This window comes from Manis pentadactyla, chromosome X, assembly GCF_030020395.1.
Source record: "Manis pentadactyla isolate mManPen7 chromosome X, mManPen7.hap1, whole genome shotgun sequence".
NCBI classification, from domain to species: Eukaryota; Metazoa; Chordata; class Mammalia; order Pholidota; family Manidae; genus Manis; species Manis pentadactyla.
Genome location: NC_080038.1, coordinates 71,327,467 through 71,349,526, shown reverse-complemented (window position 1 = coordinate 71,349,526; position 22,060 = coordinate 71,327,467). Strand labels below are relative to the sequence as shown.

Below are 22,060 nucleotides of genomic sequence, written 5' to 3'. Positions count from 1 at the left end.
GCCATAATATAACACTCATTTAGAATTTATTTAAAACATCAAAATATGTACTTTGCAGTTAATAATTAGAAGATAAATATATACACTATTGCTAGCAGCACAAAATCAGTCTTTTAATAGGATATTATTTTAATAAGAAAGCACAAGCAAAATCAATACTTGTCAGAGAAAACAGAAAATTTTACACTCATCTTAGATATTAGAATTCATTTTGATTTTATGAGTTTTCCCCCTAAACACATTATTTCATAACTGTGTGCTTAACACAACTCCCTTCCTCTAAATATGATGATGTCCTTGATTGATTTTCACACATTCCTTCTAGATGAGACATACAATGTGTCTTCATTATACAGTACACAGATTTTAAGTAGATCATTTTTTTAAGTTAGAGCTTTCTGCTATAATGTATTTGCAAAATGAATTAAGACCTTAGGTTTAATTACTACTCATATTCTGGAGCTATTTCCTGCATACCAGTACCAAACAGGTAGCAGACAAAGCATTTTAAGGGGTGTCCAATGCTGCCAAAATTAATCATCTGTGCTTTTCTCAAAAGGTGGAAGAATTGCCTTCCCCAGTTGCTGGGAGGTAGGCTGTGCAGGCCTCAGAATGGCTTGACTGGGGTAAATTACTGAAGACTCTAGGGTCCACATGCCTGGCTGGCTGCCTCCAAACCCTGCTCTAACTTGTGATGGTAGCTTGACCTGCGCCACCTAACTTGAAGTATAATACAACACAATGAGGTTTTTAAGAGGTGTATCCAACTGTATTTCATCTCTTTGCTCAGTCCTAAGCTTAGTAATTAATTAGTGCTCTACTTCTTCCTTCTTCCATAGGCTCAGAAAGTGCAGTAACTGGTCAGAGGTACTTCAGTGTCACTCTAGTAGCATGGTGGAAACTCTGTGTTAGGTAGCTCCATACATCTTCAGAGGTGTTCTTTCGAAATAGTTCAAGAATCAGAACTGTGATTTTACCTATCTGCTGTCTCCTGACAATTTGGGTCAGTTTGTGTGGACTTTGACAAACTACCTCCCTGGGTAGATTCAATAGAGCATCTTACATAGTCATAGAGAGTTACTATGTGTGAATATGTTTCTTGTCATTATTTTAAACATACCAGAAGCCTGACTTCAGATTCTCATTCTATGAACTGGTATGACAAATATGTTTCATATTGATTCTGAAATAGAGGAAATAGGTATCTGAGTCTTCAAACCCAATTGTAAATTACAAACGAGAGATAAAATGGGCCCATGTTTATAGCAATTTGTTTTCTCCAAAAAATATATTGCCCACCTTACTTAAAATAAAAAACAACAATATGATATTGGAATATAAACTGTGACTGCCAGTATAAGTAGGCAACTGTATTGCCTCTAAATACAATGGGATTCAAGTGTCCATTGTAACAAAACTATGTGGTTATGGTGACTCCAAGTTAATAGTCTCTCTGTGTCTTAGGTTCACAGACAAAACTGCTGGCTCTAGCTGAGAGCATATGTTTATAGGATGGCACTGAAATGCTATAGGTTAAGTCTAGAAGACTTGACAAATTACTGCCTGGACATGTCAACATCAAGGATGGTAAAGTATAATGCTCTAAATAAATTCTGTTATGAAGATGTGAATTCCTCATTTAGGTAAAATAGAGCATAACTGAAAAGCTGTGTGAGTACTTCCTGTGATTACTTCCCAGTGGCTTAGCATATTACCAACATATTCTGATGTACTTGCATTAATGGCTATGTGCAGTTTTTTTTTAATTTAGCATAATTCAGTTGTCAGGGTAGAAGTGGTATGGTTGCTCACAAGATATTTTGCATGGAGTTGGATACTATCATGCAAATCTTGTCTCGAAAGCCGTCTCCTGAACTCATTAGTGGTGAAGTAGTATATGTCTGGGTCAAGACAGGAATTCAGACTAGCAAGACAGAGGGCAACAGAATGAAATATTAGAATCACTTTTCTGGCTAGACAACTTTTAATTTCATTGGACTTGACCAGAAAATCTAAAGGAAAACTGAAGTGATAAGATGCAAAGCAAATTAAGAATACTCCTGCACAAGTTAGAATCATTTTCAAAGCTTTCTTTTTCTCTCCGAGGTCTTGGGTCACAGGGTACTTATCTTGCAGTGATAAAACTGTCTTCCAGGTACAATAAAGAACAATCAGGAGAGGAGTGACAAACCCAATTAACTCTCCAATGGTCATCATGGCAACAGACTGGGCCAGATTGACATTCCTGGTAGGAAGATCAACAAAGCATTTGGTTCTGTTGCCTGGGGTCTCATCACTGGTTCTGAGGAGAGGAAAGACCAGACAGGCAAGGCAGATTATCAGCCAGCCAGCAATGCTGATATGTAGGTCATATTTCTGTTTGCAATCATGGAAGTGAAAGGGATACATGAGAAACCAAAATTGTTGCACACTGATGCAGACCAAAAAGTAGATGCTTGCATACATGTTGACATACTTCAGGTAGAAACAGAACATGCAGAGGCCAGGCCCAAATGGCCAGTCATGATTCAAGTAGTAAAAGATCCTCAGTGGAAGGGAGAGAACTTGTAGTAAGTCAGCAATGGCTAAGTTCATCATGAATTTCACAGCTAGTTTGGTTTCTTTCATATAGCCATAAAATACCCACAAAGCTAATATGTTCCCTATGAGACCTGGCACAAGAATGACAGTGTATGTCACTGCATAGATAAAGTATCAAAAATCTGTATTGTCCCCATATGGTCCAGCACATGTGTCATTAGCAGGCATGGTTCTTTCTGGAGAAGCTGTCTTTGTCAAATGGTGGTTCAAAACCTGAATTTATAATCAACTGCTACTCTTTCTAAAAGACTGATCATCAATGGGTTGGAAAAACTGAGTATAAAATAACTTTCTTTTTACTGAATTGGTCTGAATGTCTGCACATGATTTGGTGGCTTTTCAAAGAACTATCTGCATGTTTGTTTTGGATCTGGCTGTAATAACTACGTGAAAGTCTAGTGTGCAAGAGCAGATGACAAGCCCTTATAATTTTCCCCTCTTGTTTACTCTCTTATAAAGCCTTCTGGGTTATCATGACAGTTGGTCCTCTCCCATTTGGATTATGAATGGGCCATATAGCAACTTTTCAGATTTCTATATGATGATTGCCTTCTCTTAACCAGAGTTTAGTAAGCTGCTTTTCTTTTTTTTCTTTGGTTCACATAGAAGAAATATTTGTTTTAGTATTCAGCGGGTCCACAACTCTTCAAAGATGATTAACTTGGGTAGATCTGTTTTCTGGGACTTTTTCAGTTACATGCTGAAAGCTAAAAAGTGGGAAACAAAGGTAGAGCTGCAAGTGAAAAAAAAAAGCCAATTATTGTCTGGCACTTTTTGCAAAAAAAGAATATGCCTATGTGTATTCAGACTCTATTAATTTGAACAGAAAGTTCTGATGTGATTAAGGATGATAAGGCACAATTTCCATAAGACACTTTAGAATCACAGGAAAGTATAAGTAGAGGGAACCTGAGAGGTAATCTAGCCAGTTGCTACTCAAAATGTGATCATGAGCAGCATTACTAGAAACCTTGTTAGAAATGAAGATAAGGCCCCAACTTGGACCTGCTGAATTACAATCTGAGTTTAACAAGAACCACAGGTGATTCTTATGCATATTAAACTTGAAAAGCGCTGATTCAGAACATTGTTTCGCAAACATCATTGTCAGACTCATGTAGGGGAAGTTTAAAAAAAGACAGCTTTCCATTGCTTTCCTGGTGTCTCTTCCAGAGATTCTGATTTGGTACATAGGGACTGAAATTTTTATTTTTTTCAAAGTTCCCTCATATAGTCAGATATAACCAACCCAACATTTGTCCTTGAACTATCATTTAGGGTCACTGATTTGATCCAAATTCTTCCCAGATGTTTGAAAATAAGTGGGCAACCAGCCTCTCTTTAAATACTTCCATTTACATGGATCATTTAGTCACCTCTCAATTATCCAAGGCAATAAACCATAGCTGCCAGTACAGAGAATCAAAATCCCCAGAAAGTTGACTGAGCTTGGTGTGTGACCTTTGTTCTGAGGTAAACAAATTTTAGCTTAGGGACTTGGATAGTTGTCTCAAGGCTGGGATGTCCAGGAGGACTTAACTGACTTTAAAGTTACGTGGGAAGAACAAAAATAAAATAGAAAATATGAAACATCCTGCTTTGGATAATCAAATTCATGTGGTTTGAAGTATGTTTGATTCTTGTCCTGAAGTAACCATTATTGTTATGATTTTGCCTCAATTGCCTGGGAAATAAACTAGCATACTTTGTTCAAAGATATGGTGCTCACTTTAATTAAAAGACCTGATAAATGATTTGAATTATGTATTCTGATTGAGGAAGTTAATGCTTGAGATTTCTCAGATAAGGAAAAGTATAGAGATAGAGTTATAAAACACCCCTAGGGAAGCACAAAGAATAACAATGAATATTGAAAGAGTGGTTAAGATTAGAGATTGTTCAGCTCCCAAAATGAAATACATTTTTGAAATACTTCCACAGGTAGTGATTTTGATTAAATGACAGACAAAACTAAGTGGCAGACTAAAAAGTCAAAAGCCTGGGTTTTCAACCTCCTTTAAAATATTTATATAAGTCATCACCTGCTAATGTAATTGATTAGACATTAGAAGTTTACAAATATATGTCCAACTTCCATCGAATATTCATCTCTTGTATCCCAGTCAAAGACATTTATCATCTAAGCTGTAGCTCTCTCTCCAACTACACATAAGACCTCTTCTCTTGAATGTTTCATTACCTCAAAATTCTCCATATGAAACTGGATTCATCTTTAATATGTATATTAATTTAAAATGTGATATTTTATCAAATCATGTCATCTCTTTGATAAAATCCCCTAATGACTTTTCATATCAGAGGGAAAAATAAAAGATCTTACAATATCCTACATGATCTGGCTACTAGTTACTTTTCTGAATTCACCTCCTAAGACTCTTCATCTTGTACTCCGCTCCAGCCACTTTGCCATTATTGCTGTTAGGTGAACAGATCAGGAACATTGCTACCTCAAAGCCATTAAGTTGGTACATCCCTGTGTCTGAAATGCTTTAGCCTAGTTATGTACCTCTTTCACTCTTCATTTTCTTCAAATCTTTCTCTGAATGCTATCTTGTCATGAGGCTTTCTCCATTCTTCCTATTTAAAACTGCAGGTCTTCTCCAATACTCCTTATCTCCCTCCAGAATTTATTTTATTCATTATCAATCATAACTAATATACATTATGTTTTTTACATACTTATTTTGTTTTCATATATTTTTCCTACTAGAATGTGAAGTCCATGAAGTCTTACATTCTTGTGTTTGTTTACTTGCTATGTGCTAGAACTAAGGACTATGAAAGACATAAAGAGCTCAGTATTTACTGAATGAAATAATTTCAGTAAATAAAAATATTGGACTAGAAAAACCAACATATCTCAAACAAAAGCAACATCACTCAAAACTTCAAACCAGATTCTTCTCTAGATTTCCTTATTGCTATCAGGTTCACCAATATTTTCCCAGGTTATATTAAAGTCTTGAAGATACTGATTCATTGTCACTTATTCTCCACTTCCAAATGAGTTCCTAAGGGAGACATAAGATACTATGGGGGAATAATGTATGTTTATGAGTCAGATGACCCAGGACTTAAAAATCCTGCTCTTTCAATTAATAGTTGTGTGAGTTTGGGTTTATCACTAAACCTCTCTGATCCTCATTTTCGTCATTGGTAAAATGGGAATAATCATAGTGCTTAACTTATAGAAGCAGTTTGAGAATTATTTGAGGTGCTGTATATTTAACACAGTGTCTTGTACACAGTAAGTGTTCAATGAACATTAGTTATAAATGATATTATTATTACTATTTTCTGCAACTGCATTATTTCTCATAGCCATCTCATTTTTTAAAATTTGCATTGTTTCTATCTAGGCCATTAGTACTTAATTTGTCTCTCTGTCTCTTATCTTTTCCTACTCCATTTTTATTTATGAATATTTATCTGTTTACTGATTTTTTTCTAAAATGAGCTCTTTGAAAAGTTTTAGTGGCTATTGCCCAACAAGTCACAAAATGCACTCTATGACAGTCAATGGCATCCTTAAATACAGTATCATCTACCTTTAGAGCTTTGTCTCCCACTACTTCCCTAACGTGACAACACTACAGCCAAACTGAGTTTCTTACTGCTCAAACTGACCTTTCTTTTTTTCACAAACAGCATTTGCTTATTCTGCTACTTCTTCCTGTAATATCTTCTTTTTTGCATATAATCCTGTGGTAGAGGCCTTTATCAAATTCGCTTTTCTTCATGAAAACTTTCATGGTTAAATCAACACTGTTATGCTAGCACCTTTTAAAAATCCCCATTTATACCTCTCTTAAAGCACCTAAATTTCTCTGTTTTTGGTTAGTAATTTCTGGTTCTTATTTATAACCCCACTCCTCTGTGCACCCCACTCTCCCACACTATGCCAGAAACTCCATGAAGAGAGGGTCTGGGTCTTATACATCTCAATTTCCCTCGGAACACTTATACCCATGTTTGGAATGTGGTGGATCCATTCAATATTTATTCAGCATTTACCATTTGCCAGGCACAATGCTTGGTACGGAGAATATAGATAGTGGTAAAAGGCATATAATTTCTGTTTTCTTGGATCTTATAGTCTAGTGAAGGAGAATAATTGCTACACACATATAAAATGTGATCATAGGGAATGTATGGTGTACTCTATAAGAATGAAAGAGGAAAACAGCTAAAATATTAAGAACATATTTGTTTAAGTGGAGTGGACTTAAAGGCATGGATACCCTTCTGAAGTCTGTACTTTTTCTCTTGTGAACTCCCTCATTGACCACATTTTAATACACTTTCATTTGCATATCCTAGCCTGTAATCTTGAAATGCTCCTCAAAAGAACATCTCCCTTAAGATTCCTTTGGCTTCCTCTTGAGAGAGCTGATGATACTTTCTCTTTGTTTAAATAACACTATTTTCTAGTACAAAAATTTGCTTGAGAAAATTGAAAAGGCTTTCAAACATGAAAAACCCTATTCAGCTGTGCTATAATGAATATAAATAATCCTTTACGTAAGAGTGATGGAGACAAAGACAAAGGAGGTATTTTTTCAGAGCATAGTACTATTTTTTGAGATTTTCCTTTCTCAAGAAAGAATCCACATTTTAGGACACTGGAACAGACTCCAATTTTCAGTGAGATATGTATATTTGAAGGAATATGCCAAACTCCTTCAGCAATTTTTTTTTTTTAATTATTATTTTTTATTGAAGGGTAGTTGACACACAGTATTACATTACATGAGTTTCAAGTGTACAACACAGTGGTAGAACATTTATATACATAATTCTAGGTTCCAGCTATCACCCTACCAGGCTGTTACAATATCTTGACTATATTCCTTATGCTATACATTACATCCCGGTTACTAATTTATTTTACCATTGGAAGTCTGTCCTTTTTTTTTTTTTTTTTGTGAGGGCATCTCTCATATTTATTGATCAAATGGTTGTTAACGACAATAAAATTCTGTATAGGGGAGTCAATGCTCAATGCACAATCATTATTCCACCCCAAGCCTAATTTTTGTCAGTCTCCAATCTTCTGAGGCATAACAAACAAGTTTTTACATGTAGAACAAATTCTTACATAATGAATAAATTACATAGTGAACAGTACAAGGGCAGTCATCACAGAAACTTTCGGTTTTGCTCATGCATTATGAACTATAAACAGTCAGTTCAAATATGAATACTCATTTGGTTTTTATACTTGATTTATATGTGGATACCACATTTCTCTCTTTATTATTATTATTTTTAATAAAATGCTGAAGTGGTAGGTAGATACAAGATAAAGGTAGAAAACATAGTTTAGTGTTGTAAGAGAGCACATGTAGATGATCAGGTGTGTGCCTGTAGACTATGTGTTAATCCAAGCTAGACCAGGGCAATAAAACATCCACATATGCAGAAGATTTCTCTCAGAACGGGGGGGTGAGGTTCTAAGCCTCACCTCTGTTGATCCCCAATTTCTCACCTGATGGCCCCCCTGCGACTGTGCCTGTCTTAGGTTGTTCCTCCCTTGAGGAATCTTACCCGACTCTGGCTAACCAGTCATCTTCCGGGGCCATACAGGGAAATGTGAAGTTGGTAAGTGAGAGAGAAGCCTTATTGTTTGAAAAAGTTAGCTTTTTACTTCTTTGCATATTTATGCCCTGTGGCTTCTATGCCCAGCATTTGTCTTGAGGTATCTTTACCACTTGGAAGAATTATGATACTCGGTAAATTTGATATGAGGCACGAATTCTATTTAAGGGTTGTAATTAGGAAGGAAGAAGAAAAGCTATAGAAGTAGCAGGCGGAAGAAAACATGGGAAGATTGATTATTTCTTTGATATATCTTCTTGTAGAGTAACTTCAGCATGTATAGGTTTTAAGCTACTACTTAAATTGCACACACACATTAACATAATAGGAGTATAGTTACATAACCAAAGCATATCTGTAATTACCAGCCATCTGCAGTGAAACCAAGAAAACCAGTTAGGCACCTTAGGCATTTGTGAAAACTTATCTATGATATGGTGGATATTGTCCAAATGAACTTGAGCAGTCTGAGAGAAATCAGACAAATTAAAACAACCCATTCCTGGGGACTGTTCACATGCCATATGTTCTTTTAACAATAAATAGTTTGTAGTTGTAAGACTTTGGAGCGCTACAATTTGCACTTCTCCAAATTCTTGGTTGAGTTCCAACAGTATAGATCCAGTCCAATTTTGTTGTTTTACTGTATGCACAGGCCAGCTTAGATATCTCCTTCCTCATTCCCATGGGAGGTCCAGGAACTGGTGGGATGAGTGCATCTACAGCTGTAGCAGTGCGTGGATCTTTGTTGGGGTTTTTTGATGATCATCTTCTGGCATGAGTCTTCCAGAGGGTGCAGATGTTGGAAGTTCTTTTTCATATCGTATCTTAGTTCATTTTCGGGGTAGCCCAATTAGGCTTTGATCCTCTGTATAAACACAAAAAGACCCTTTGCCTACACTTTTATATGCCCTTTATACCCTTGTGTAGAACTCGTTGGAGGTTACCACACAGGAACTGCCCTTTTTTTTTTTTTTTTTTTTTTGCTATCACTAATCTACACTTACATGACGAATATTATGTTTACTAGGCTCTCCCCTATACCAGGTCTCCCCTATAAACCCCTTTACAGTCACTGTCCATCAGCATAGCAAAATGTTGTAGAATCACTACTTGCCTTCTCTGTGTTGTACAGCCCTCCCTTTTCTCCTACCCCCCCATGCATGTTAATCTTAATACCCCCCTACTTCTCCCCCCCTTATCCCTCCCTACCCACCCATCCTCCCCAGTCCCTTTCCCTTTGGTACCTGTTAGTCCATTCTTGAGTTCTGTGATTCTGCTGCTGTTTTGTTCCTTCAGTTTTTCCTTTGTTCTTATATTCCACAGATAAGTGAAATCATTTGGTATTTCTCTTTCTCCGCTTGGCTTGTTTCACTGAGCATAATACCCTCCAGCTCCATCCATGTTGCTGCAAATGATTGGATTTGCCCTTTTCTTATAGCTGAGTAGTATTCCATTGTGTATATGTACCACATCTTCTTTATCCATTCATCTATCAATGGACATTTAGGTTGCTTCCAATTCTTGGCTATTGTGAATAGTGCTGCAATAAACATAGGGGTGCATCTGTCTTTCTCAAACTTGATTGCTGCATTCTTAGGGTAAATTCCTAGGAGTGGAATTCCTGGGTCAAATGGTAAGTCTGTTTTGAGCATTTTGATGTACCTCCATACTGCTTTCCACAATGGTTGAACTAACTTACATTCCCACCAGCAGTGTAGGAGGGTTCCCCTTTCTCCACAGCCTCGCCAACATTTGTTGTTGTTTGTCTTTTGGATGGCAGCCATCCTTACTGGTGTGAGGTGATACCTCATTGTAGTTTTAATTTGCATTTCTCTGATAATTAGCGATGTGGAGCATCTTTTCATGTGTCTGTTGGCCATCTGTATTTCTTTTTTGGAGAACTGTCTGTTCAGTTCCTCTGCCCATTTTTTAATTGGGTTATTTGTTTTTTGTTTGTTGAGGCGTGAGAGCTCCTTATATATTCTGGACGTCAAGCCTTTATCGGATGTGTCATTTTCAAATATATTCTCCCATACTGTAGGGATCCTTCTTGTTCTATTGATGGTGTCTTTTGCTGTACAGAAGCTTTTCAGCTTAATATAGTCCCACTTACTCATTTTTGCTGTTGTTTTCCTTGCCCGGGGAGATATGTTCAAGAAGAGGTCACTCATGTTTATGTCTAAGAGGTTTTCGCCTATGTTTTCTTCCAGGAGTTTAATGGTTTCCTGGCTTACATTCAGGTCTTTGATCCATTTTGAGTTTACTTTTGTATATGGGGTTAGACAATGGTCCAGTTTCATTCTCCTACATGTAGCTGTCCAGTTTTGCCAGCACCACCTGTTGAAGAGACTGTCATTTCGCCATTGTATGTCCATGGCTCCTTTATCAAATATTAATTGACCATATATGTCTGGGTTAATGTCTGGATTCTCTAGTCTGTTCCATTGGTCTGTGGCTCTGCTCTTGTGCCAGTACCAAACTGTCTTGATTACTATGGCTTTATAGTAGAGCTTGAAGTTGGGGAGTGAGATCCCCCCTACTTTATTCTTCTTTCTCAGGATTGCTTTGGCTATTCGGGGTCTTTGGTGTTTCCATATGAATTTTTGAATTATTTGTTCCAGTTCATTGAAGAATGTTGCTGGTAGTTTCATAGGGATTGCATCAAATCTGTATATTGCTTTGGGCAGGATGGCCATTTTAACGATATTAATTCTTCCTAGCCACGAGCATGGGATGAGTTTCCATCTGTTAGTGTCCCCTTTAATTTCTCTTAAGAGTGACTTGTAGTTTTCAGAGTATAAGTCTTTCACTTCTTTGGTTAGGTTTATTCCTAGGTATTTTATTTTTTTTGATGCAATTGTGAATGGAGTTGTTTTCCTGATTTCTCTCTCTGTTGGTTCATTGTTAGTATATAGGAAAGCCACAGATTTCTGTGTGTTGATTTTGTATCCTGCAACTTTGCTGTATTCCGATATCAGTTCTAGTAGTTTTGGGGTGGAGTCTTTAGGGTTTTTTATGTACAGTATCATGTCATCTGCAAATAGTGACAGTTTAACTTCTTCTTTACCAATCTGGATTCCTTGTATTTCTTTATTTTGTCTGATTGCCGTGGCTAGGACCTCCAGTACTATGTTAAATAACAGTGGGGAGAGTGGGCATCCCTGTCTAGTTCCCGATCTCAGAGGAAATGCTTTCAGCTTCTCGCTGTTCAATATAATGTTGGCTGTGGGTTTATCATAGATGGCCTTTATTATGTTGAGGTACTTGCCCTCTATTCCCATTTTGCTGAGAGTTTTTAACATGAATGGATGTTGAACTTTGTCAAATGCTTTTTCAGCATCTATGGAGATGATCATGTGGTTTTTGTCTTTCTTTTTGTTGATGTGGTGGATGATGTTGATGGACTTTCGAATGTTGTACCATCCTTGCATCCCTGTAATGAATCCCACTTGGTCATGGTGTATGATCCTTTTGATGTATTTTTGAATTCGGTTTGCTAATATTTTGTTGAGTATTTTTGCATCTACGTTTATCAGGGATATTGGTCTGTAGTTTTCTTTTTTGGTGGGGTCTTTGCCTGGTTTTGGTATTAGGGTGATGTTAGCTTCATAGAATGAGTTTGGGAGTATCCCCTCCTCCTCTATTTTTTGGAAGACTTTAAGGAGAATGGGTATTATGTCTTCCCTGTATGTCTGATAAAATTCCGAGGTAAATTCATCTGGCCCGGGGGTTTTGTTCTTTGGTAGTTTTTTGATTACCTCTTCAATTTCATTGCTGGTAATTGGTCTGTTTAGATTTTCTGTTTCTTCCTGGGTCAATCTTGGAAGGTTATATTTTTCTAGGAAGTTGTCCATTTCTCCTAGGATTCCCAGCTTGTTAGCATATAGGTTTTCATAGTATTCTCCAATAATTCTTTGCATTTCCGTGGGGTCCGTCGTGATTTTTCCTTTCTCGTTTCTGATACTGTTGATTTGTGTTGACTCTCTTTTCCTCTTAATAAGTCTGGCTAGAGGCTTATCTATTTTGTTTATTTTCTCGAAGAACCAGCTCTTGGTTTCATTGATTTTTGCTATTGTTTTATTCTTCTCAATTTTATTTATTTCTTCTCTGATCTTTATTATGTCCCTCCTTCTGCTGACCTTAGGCCTCATCTGTTCTTCTTTTTCCAATTTCAATAATTGTGACATTAGACCATTCATTTGGGATTGCTCTTCCTTTTTTAAATATGCTTGGATTGCTATATACTTTCCTCTTAAGACTGCTTTTGCTGTGTCCCACAGAAGTTGGGGCTTAGTGTTGTTGTTGTCATTTGTTTCCATATATTGCTGGATCTCCATTTTGATTTGGTCATTGATCCATTGATTATTTAGGAGCGTGTTGTTAAGCCTCCATGTGTTTGTGAGCCTCTTTGCTTTCTTTGTACAGTTTATTTCTAGTTTTATGCCTTTGTGGTCTGAAAAGTTGGTTGGTAGGATTTCAATCTTTTGGAATTTTCTGAGGCTCTTTTTGTGGCCTAGTATGTGGTCTATTCTGGAGAATGTTCCATGTGAACTTGTGAAGAATGTATATCCCGCTGCTTTTGGATGTAGAGTTCTATAGATGTCTATTAGGTCCATCTGCTCTACTGTGTTGTTCAGTGCTTCCGTGTCCTTACTTATTTTCTGCCCAGTGGATCTATCCTTTGGGGTGAGTGGTGTGTTGAAGTCTCCTAGAATGAATGCATTGCAGTCTATATCCCCCTTTAGTTCTGTTAGTATTTGTTTCACATATGCTGGTGCTCCTGTGTTGGGTGCATATATATTTAGAATGGTTATATCCTCTTGTTTGACTGAGCCCTTTATCATTATGTAGTGTCCTTCTTTATCTCTTGTTACTTTCTTTGTTTTGAAGTCTATTTTGTCTGATATTAGTACTGCAACCCCTGCTTTCTTCTCACTGTTGTTTGCTTGAAATATGTTTTTCCATCCCTTGACTTTTAGTCTGTACATGTCTTTGGGTTTGAGGTGAGTTTCTTGTAAGCAGCATATAGATGGGTCTTGCTTTTTTATCCATTCTGTTACTCTGTGTCTTTTGATTGGTGCATTCAACCCATTAACATTTAGGGTGACTATTGAAAGATATGTACTTATTGCCATTGCAGGCTTTAAATTCGTGGTTACCAAAGGTTCAAGGTTAGCCTCTTTAGTATCTTACTGCCTAACTTAGCTCGCTTATTGAGCTGTTATATACACTGTCTGGAGATTCTTTTCTTCTCTCCCTTCTTGTTCCTCCTCCTCGATTCTTCATATGTTGGGTGTTTTGTGCTGTGCTCTTTCTAGGAGTGCTCCCATCTAGAGCAGTCCCTGTAAGATGTTCTGTAGAGGTGATTTGTGGAAAGCAAATTCCCTCAGCTTTTGTTTGTCTGGGAATTGTTTAATCCCACCGTCATATTTGAATGATAGTCGTGCTGGATACAGTATCCTTGGTTCAAGGCCCTTCTGTTTCATTGTATTAAATATATCATGCCATTCTCTTCTGGCCTGTAGGGTTTCTGTTGAGAAATCTGACGTTAGCCTGATGGGTTTCCCTTTATAGGTGACCTTTTTCTCTCTAGCTGCCTTTAACACTCTTTCCTTGTCCTTGATCTTTGCCATTTTAATTATTATGTGTCTTGGTGTTGCCCTTCTTGGATCCTTTCTGTTGGGGGTTCTGTGTATTTCCGTGGTCTGTTTGATTACTTCCTCCCCCAGTGTGGGGAAGTTTTCAGCAATTATTTCTTCTAAGATACTTTCCATCTCTTTGCCTCTCTCTTCTTCTTCTGGGACCCCTATAATACGGATATTGCTCCTTTTAGATTGGTCACACAGTTCTCTTAATATTGTTTCATTCCTGGAGATCCTTTTGTCTCTCTCTATGTCAGCTTCCATGCGTTCCTGTTCTCTGATTTCAATTCCATCAATGGCCTCTTGCATTCTATCCATTCTGCTTATAAACCCTTCCAGAGTTTGTTTCATTTCTGCGATCTCCTTTCTGGCATCTGTGATCTCTTTCCGGACTTCATCCCATTTTTCTTGCGTATTTCTCTGCATCTCTGTCAGCATGTTTATGATTCTTATTTTGAATTCTTTGTCAGGAAGACTGGTTAGGTCTGTCTCCTTCTCTGGTGTTGTCTCTGTGATCTTTGTCTGCCTGTAGCTTTGCCTTTTCATGGTGATAGGAATAGTCTGCAGAACTGGGACGAGTGACGGCTGGAAGGACTTCCTTTCTTGTTGGTTTGTGGCCCTCCTCTCCTGGGAGAACAGCGGCCTCTAGTGGCTTGTGCTGCGCAGCTGCGCGCAGACAGGGTTTCTGCTTCCTGCCCGGCTGCTATGGAGTTAATCTCCGCTGTTGCTGTGGGCGTGGCCTGGCTCGGGCAGCTACTCCAAAATGGTGGAGTCGCGTTGGAGCAGGAGCTGCTGGGAGGCTATTTATCTCCGTAAGGGGCCTCCCTGCTCCCTGCAGCCCAAGGGTTAGGGTGCCCAGAGGTCCCGGATTCCCTACCTCTGGATTAAGTGGCCCGCCCTGCCCCTTTAAGACTTCCAAAAAGCACCCACCAAAACAAAACAACGACCACAAAAAAAAACAAGAAAAAAAATTTTTTAATTAAAAAAAAAAAAAATTTTTAATTAAAAAAAAAAGGTGGTCGTTCGTTTTTCTTTATTCTCCGGTGCCAGCCTCAGGCCTCTGCTCACCGGTCTTTCTGTCCTGTTTCCCTAATATTGGGGTCCCTGTCCCTTTAAGACTTCCAAACAGCGCTCGCCAAAACAAAGCAGCAAAAAGCAAAAAAAAAAAAATGGTCGCGCGCTTTTCTTATGTCCTCTGTCGCCCAGCCTCCAGTGCCTGCTCACTGTTCTTGCTGCCCTGTTTTCCCAGTATCGAGGGCCCTACACTCTGGCCCGGATGGCTGGGGCTGGGTGTTCGGCAGCCCTGGGCTCCGTCTCCCTCCCGCTCTGCCTGCTCTTCTCCCGCCGGGAGCTGGGGGGAGGGGCGCTCGGCTCCCGCGGGGCCGGGGCTTGTATCTTACCCCCTTCGCGAGGCGCTGGGTTCTCTCAGGTGTGGATGTGGTCTGGATATTGTCCTGTGTCCTCTGGTCTTTATTCTAGGAAGGGTTGTCTTTGTTATATTTTCATAGATATATGTTGTTTTGGGAGGAGATTTCCGCTGCTCTACTCACGCCGCCATCTTCCGCCCCAGCCTTGTCCTTCAGCAATTTTTTTCTTGCCTATTCTTCCTTAATTTTATTTACTTACTATTGGAAAGAGGAAAAAAGAAGAGAAAAAAATGAAGCTGATGATCTTCAGTTAGCCTAATTTCCAGGAATTTACAGGTTAGAAAATATTTCACTTAGTGGTCTCAAAAGAAATTATTTTTATTTATGAATATTTATCTGTTTATCAAAACCTGAAGCTTCACTAAGTTTTACTCATGATATGGCTCAAGAGTATTTTCCAGAAATAGTATGTCTTTGGCTGCTTATCCAGGGAAAACCTCATCAAGTGATTATCAGGCATATCTTTCTGTGTAATTTTACTGACACTTCTTATGAGCAAGTTGTAATTATCTATGAAGATATTAGACTTCCCCCCATCAAAATGTTTCTGTATTTTAATAAAGTGAGGTGAATTATTAAAAGCACTAGATAGTCAAATGACCTAATTTCTAATAGTAGTCTTTGAGACATATTAGTGACAAATAGAAACTGCATTTTGGGGTATGAGGCTCTGCCCAGCAACCATCCAATCACGGGTCATAAGCAATCACATGTCCAAAAGACAACTTTATTTTAGAGTTCTGGTTAAGTAGACACTATATCAGGCCAAGAAAAATCAGACATAGTGCTGTGAGTAACTGCAAATGATGAAGCACTGAACAAGGTGGTGTGTACCTGCATGTGGGAGGCAATTGTACCATTATGATACATGAGCTATCACCGATTGGATAAAACAGAGCAGAACAATTCTTCCTGATTCTCATCATCACGCATAGTAAATCTCAGGCTTCCTTTTTTACTTTTGAAAATCTTCAAGGTCAAATACTTTACAGTCTTTTCAGGGAACTGCCCAGCAACTGCATCTAGGTAAGGAGCTGACTTACAGACTACAGTGTACTGTAAGAATAGAAATAGGTTAGCATAAGAGTAGCCATCTTAAGGGCCCAGAAGCCATTTTCTGAGTGTGTGTGTAACTTAAAAAGAAAAACGAACTGGGTAAGGCTTTGAAAAACAAGTTAATCAATCATGAGCACTGGAATCAGGCAGCGATGACCCTTGGTCAGTTAGCCTTGGTCAGTAAATCCTACATACCAAGCTTATCGTGCGGGACCGCCCTGACAATTTAGGAATGGTCTTATCCTGCTCTTCCCTAACCCCAGGATGTATGTCCGTTCTGACAATTGAAGAATGGTCTTATCCTGCCTAACCCCAAGATGTATGTCTTGCAGGAATAATGTATAGCTGTGGGTTAAGTGCTTTGAAAATGCTATATAAACCCTTAGTTCTGAGTGCTTGGGGTCCTTGTTGAAACCCGCTGTGTCGGGCAGACACTTGGACCCCAGCTAGCTGGAATAACAATAAACCTCTTGCTTGTTGCATCGATCTGCCGTGGCCTTCGTCTCCTCACTGGGGGGAAGCACAGACCAGAATAAGGCCGTTGGGTCTTACATTTGGGGGCTCGTCCAGGATCGCGTGCCAACCCCCAGAGGAACGACAAGCCAAGGATCGGAGGCTTGCCCTGGCCAGGTAATACTGTGTTTGTATCCGTGTGTCTCTTGTCAAACCTGTAAGAACGTTCTGTGTTTAATCAGAAAGTGCCTTGCCAGATGGTGAGCGCACCCAGTGTTTTTGTTCGTGAACAAGCCTGAAACCTGTATAAAGCCTGTGGGAGCTCCAATCTGTGTCTGGGTCAGCATTGACTTAGGCAGACGCGCTGGCAGGTCACCGGCCAAGGGTCTTGGGAGACGTCCCTTGCCCCCGTCTGGAGGACGAGGTCCTCATCTGTAAGGAAAGTCGGCTGCCGCTGCAGTCCAACAGGCCCTCAACTCAGTTTCAGTTTTGCCTCCACAGCCGCGGTAGATTCTTTTCTGTAGGCGCCTGTTTGTTAGCTATTGTGTTTATCCTAGTTTTGTTGCTGACGGAAGAAATGGGACAGACGCAGACGACTCCTTTAGACTTGACTTTAAGACACTGGGGGGACGTAAAGAGTAGAGCAAATAATATGTCTGTTCTTGTTAAAAAGGATAAATGGAACACTCTGGCCTCAGCCGATTGGCTGGCCTTTCAGGTTGGCTGGCCTCCCGGGGGATCTTTCTCTCTACCCCTTATACAGGCAGTCAAGAAGAAAGTTTTTGATACTGAATCCCGTGCACGCCAAGACCAGACTCCTTATATTCTTGTTTGGGAAAGCTTAGTCACAGAACCCCCCTCTTGGGTTCAGCCCTTCTTACCCCACCCATCTTCACAGGTTTTTGCGCTCCACAAAGACCCAAAAGAACCTAAGAAAGTTCTGCCTTCACCCCCAGATGCAGATCTCCTCCTCCTCGATTCTCCCCCTCCATACCCTCCTACCGCTCCTCCCCAACCTGCCGCCACCCCCCGGTCCCTAATTCCTTCCCCCCCCTCTCCTGTTCCTCCTGTCCCTCCCGTTCCCATCATTCCCCCACCTCCTCCGACCCCTCAGGCCAGCGGAGGGCAGAACGTTGGCCCAGCCAAAGGGATAAGGAGCCGCTGGGCCCCCTCGCCAGGTGCCGCTGTGGCACTTCCCCTTCGAGCCCTCAGCCGCCCCTCTGAGGATGGCCAGCAACTCCTACAGTATTGGCCTTTTTCTTCCTCAGACCTATACAACTGGAAGGCCCAAAATTCCCCTTTTTCAGAAAATCCCAGAGGATTGATCAATCTGATTGAATCTTTACTTTTCACCCATCAGCCCACTTGGGATGACTGCAACCAGTTGTTACAGGTCCTGTTTACCACGGAAGAAAAAGACTGGATCCTCCTAGAGGCCCAGAAGAATGTACCGGGGGCCGATGGGCAACCCACTCAGAACCCAGCCATTATTGAGGAGGGGTTCCCCCTGACCAGACCTGATCGGGACTTCAACACCCCGGAAGGTAAGGAGCACCTGAAAGTCTTCCACCAGGCTCTGATGGCAGGTCTCAGGGGAGCGGCCAGGCGCCCCACCAATTTGGCTAAGGTAAGGGGAGTCCTTCAAGGACCCGATGAATCCCCCTCAGCATTTTTAGAAAGACTCATGGAAGCTTTTCGGCAGTACACTCCGTATGATCCAGTCAGTGAGGAACATAAAGCCACAGTTATTGTAGCTTTTATAGATCAATCTAGTAAAGACATCAGGATTTAATTGCAGAGGCTAGAAGGACTGCAGGACAAAACCCTGAGAGACTTAGTACAGGTGGCAGAGAAAGTGTATCATAATAGAGAGACTGAGGAGGAAAAAGAAGGTAGGAAGCTGCAAGAGACTGAGGAAAGACAGCTGAGGAAAGAAAGACAGCAAGAACGCAACCTCCATAAAATCCTCACCACTGTTGTGAGAGAGACCAGAGAACCTAAACCAGGGCCAGGCGGCAGGAGAAAACAGCTAGATAGGGATCAGTGTGCGTACTGCGAAGAGAAAGGACATTGGGCCAGAGAATGCCTAAACAAGAGAAAGAAACCTCAGCAGTGGGAAAAACCCGTTGCCCACCCTAAGATTCTGACCATGCATGAAAACAGTGATTGGGGGGATGGGGTTTGGAGCCCCTCCCCAAACCTAGGGTAACCCTAACTGTGGAGGGGAAACCTACTCGATTCTTAGTAGACACCGGGGCACAGCACTCAGTATTGCAACAAGCTGACGGACTGCTCTCAAATCGGAAATCATGGGTCCAGGGAGCCACGGGAAATAAATTGTACTCTTGGACCACCGCACGGACGGTAGACCTGGGAACAGGATTAGTGTCTCACTCTTTCCTCGTGATCCCGGATTGCCCATATCCTTTATTGGGAAGAGACTTGCTCACAAAAATGAAAGCCCAGATCCATTTCCTGCCAGAGGGGCCACAGCTTAAAAGGCCCTCAGAGGACCCCGTCCAGATATTGACTGTGATGTTAGAAGATGAGTATAGACTCTTTGAATTCGAAAAAGAGAGCCCAGGCTTGGGAGACCTCAACCTGTGGCTAAGAAAGTTCCCTCAGGCGTGGGCAGAGACAGCAGGAATCGGGAAGGCAAAACATAGGCCACCCGTCTATGTTGAACTAAAACCACAAGCCACCCCCGTAGCCGTTCGCCAGTACCCTATGCCGAGAGAAGCCAGAGAGGGAATCCGGCCCCATATCACCCAATTCCTCCAGTTGGGGATATTGCGCAGATGTCAATCTGCCTGGAACACCCCCCTTCTTCCTGTCAGGAAGCCAGGCACAAATGAACACCGCCCAGTCCAAGACCTGCAAGAAGTTAACAAGCAGGTAATGGACATTCATCCCAGGGTTCCTAATCCTTATAATCTTTTAAGTTCCCTGCCACCTCTCTGAGGCTGCTATACCGTTTTAGATTTAAAAGACACCTTCTTCTGCCTCCAACTTGCACAGAAGAGTCAAGAGCTTTTCACCTTTGAATGGAGAGACCCAGACGGAGGAGAGACCCAGATGGAGGAGTGACGGGGCAACCCGGCTCCCGCAGGGATTCAAAAACTCCCCCACCCTCTTCGATGAAGCTCTCAACCAAGACCTGGCACTATATTGAGAAGCTAACCCCCAGGTAACCTTGTTGCAATATGTTGATGATCTTCTGCTTGCAGCTGAAATGAGAGAAGATTGCCTGAAAGGGACGGAGAAACTTCTGGCAGAATTAGGAACTCTAGGATATCGGGCATCAGCCAAGAAAGCACAAATCTGCAAACGACAGGTAAGCTACCTGGGCTATGTGTTACGAGAAGGGAAGAGGTGGCTGTCAGATGCAAGGGAAGAGACTGTTCTCCATATCCCCCCGCCTGAGACCCCTAAGCAAGTCAGAGAATTCCTGGGGACCGCAGGATTTTGCAGGCTATGGATCCCCGGGTTCGCAGAGATGGCAGCCCCCCTTTACCCTCTCACCAAAGCTGGACTGTTCTCTTGGGGAGAGAAAGAACAGAAGGCGTTTGATGCCATTAAGTTGGCATTAATGTCCGCCCCAGCTCTGGGACTCCCCGATGTGACAAAACCCTTCCACCTGTTCATGGCAGAAAACAGGGGGATAGCCAAAGGAGTGCTGACTCAGAAGCTCGGACCGTGGAAACGACCCGTAGCATACCTGTCTAAAAAACTAGATCCAGTAGCCGCCGGCTGGCCTGCATGCTTGAAAATAATCGCTGCAGCAGCAGTACTAGTAAAAGATGCGGACAAATTGACCCTAGGGCAAAATCTAACCATGACTGCTCCGCACACACTAGAAAGCATAATCCGGCAGCCCCTGCATCAGTGGCTTACAAATGCTCGGATAACTCACTACTAAGCCCTGTTGCTCAACTCCGACCGGGTAACATTCTCTCCGCTGACCAGTCTCAATCCGGCCACTTTGCTGCCATGCCCTGATCTTGAACCCCCGGTGCATGACTGTCAGCAAGTGTTAGCCGAAGCCCATGGGTGGCGTAAAGACTTGACTGACCTGCCTTTACCAGAAGCTGAAGCCACCTGGTTCACAGATGGAAGCAGCTACCTAGACCAAGGAAAGCATAAGGCAGGAGCGGCTGTAGTAGATGGAGAAAAGATAGTGTGGGCTCAGCCCCTCCCCGAGGGAACCTTGGCACAGAAAGCTGAGCTCATTGCTCTTACGAGAGCACTACAACTGGGGTCCGGAAAGAAAATTAACATCTATACAGATAGCAGGTATGCCTTTGCGATGGCACATGTGCATGGAGCCATTTACCAACAAAGAGGACTCCTCACCTCTGAAGGAAGAGAAATAAAAAACAAGCCGGAAATCACGGCACTCTTAGAAGCTCTGCACAAGCCAGCCAAAGTAAGTATAATTCATTGCCCTGCTCAAAACACGGGAAGTCCTACATCACCATAGGCAATAATATGGCTGATCAAGCTGCCTGAGAAGCGGCCGCAAAGACTGTAGAAATCTTCCTCTCTGAAACCCAGCCTGAGCCAAGCCTGCCACCCTATCAATATAACCCAGCAGATTTAGAACTAATCTCCAAAGATCGTACTCACTATTTTGATGAACAGAAGAGAGCCTGGTGCACCGAAGATAGAAAAATCATCTTGCCCCAAGCAACTGCCAAAGCCATAATCAAACAGATGCATCAGTGGACACACTTAGAAGCACACAAACTTACTCAGACTGTTTTAAATTCTGGGTGGTATGTGCCAAACCTGCAGCAGATAGCTGAATCCATAGTTAAGCCGTGCGTTCCTTGTCAAGAAACAAACTCGCCTGGGAAGAAGAAATGGACTAGAAAACGGGCAAGGGGGAACCGGCCTGGAAAGTTTTGGTAAATAGACTTTACTGAAATTAAACCAGGGAAGTATAAATTTAAGTATCTCCTAGTGTTTGTAGATACCTTTTCAGGATGGGTCAAAGCGTTTCCAACAAGGCAGGAAACAGCTGCAGTAGTAATAAAGAAAATATTAGAAGAAATATTTCCTTGGTTCGGGATACCTAAGGTAATAGGATCTGACAATGGACCCGCTTTCATCGCCCGGGTAAGTCAGGGAGTTGCTAAGTATTTGGGGACCGATTGGAAATTACATTGCATGTACAGACCCCAGAGTTCAGGGCAAGTAGAAAGGATGAATCAAACCCTAAAAGAGACCTTAACTAAATTGACCATAGAGACTAGCTCA

General features: G+C 41.2%; 1 protein-coding gene across 1 annotated transcript; it reads right to left on the bottom strand.

Annotated features, from left to right (window-relative positions):
- Positions 1-1,767: 1,767 nt before the first annotated feature.
- On the bottom strand, positions 1,768-2,769 carry GPR174 (G protein-coupled receptor 174). The gene is given in 1 exon segment (XM_036929981.2): positions 1,768-2,769. A coding segment is annotated over 1 exon segment (1,002 nt).
- Between the last annotated feature and the right edge of the window lie 19,291 nt (positions 2,770-22,060).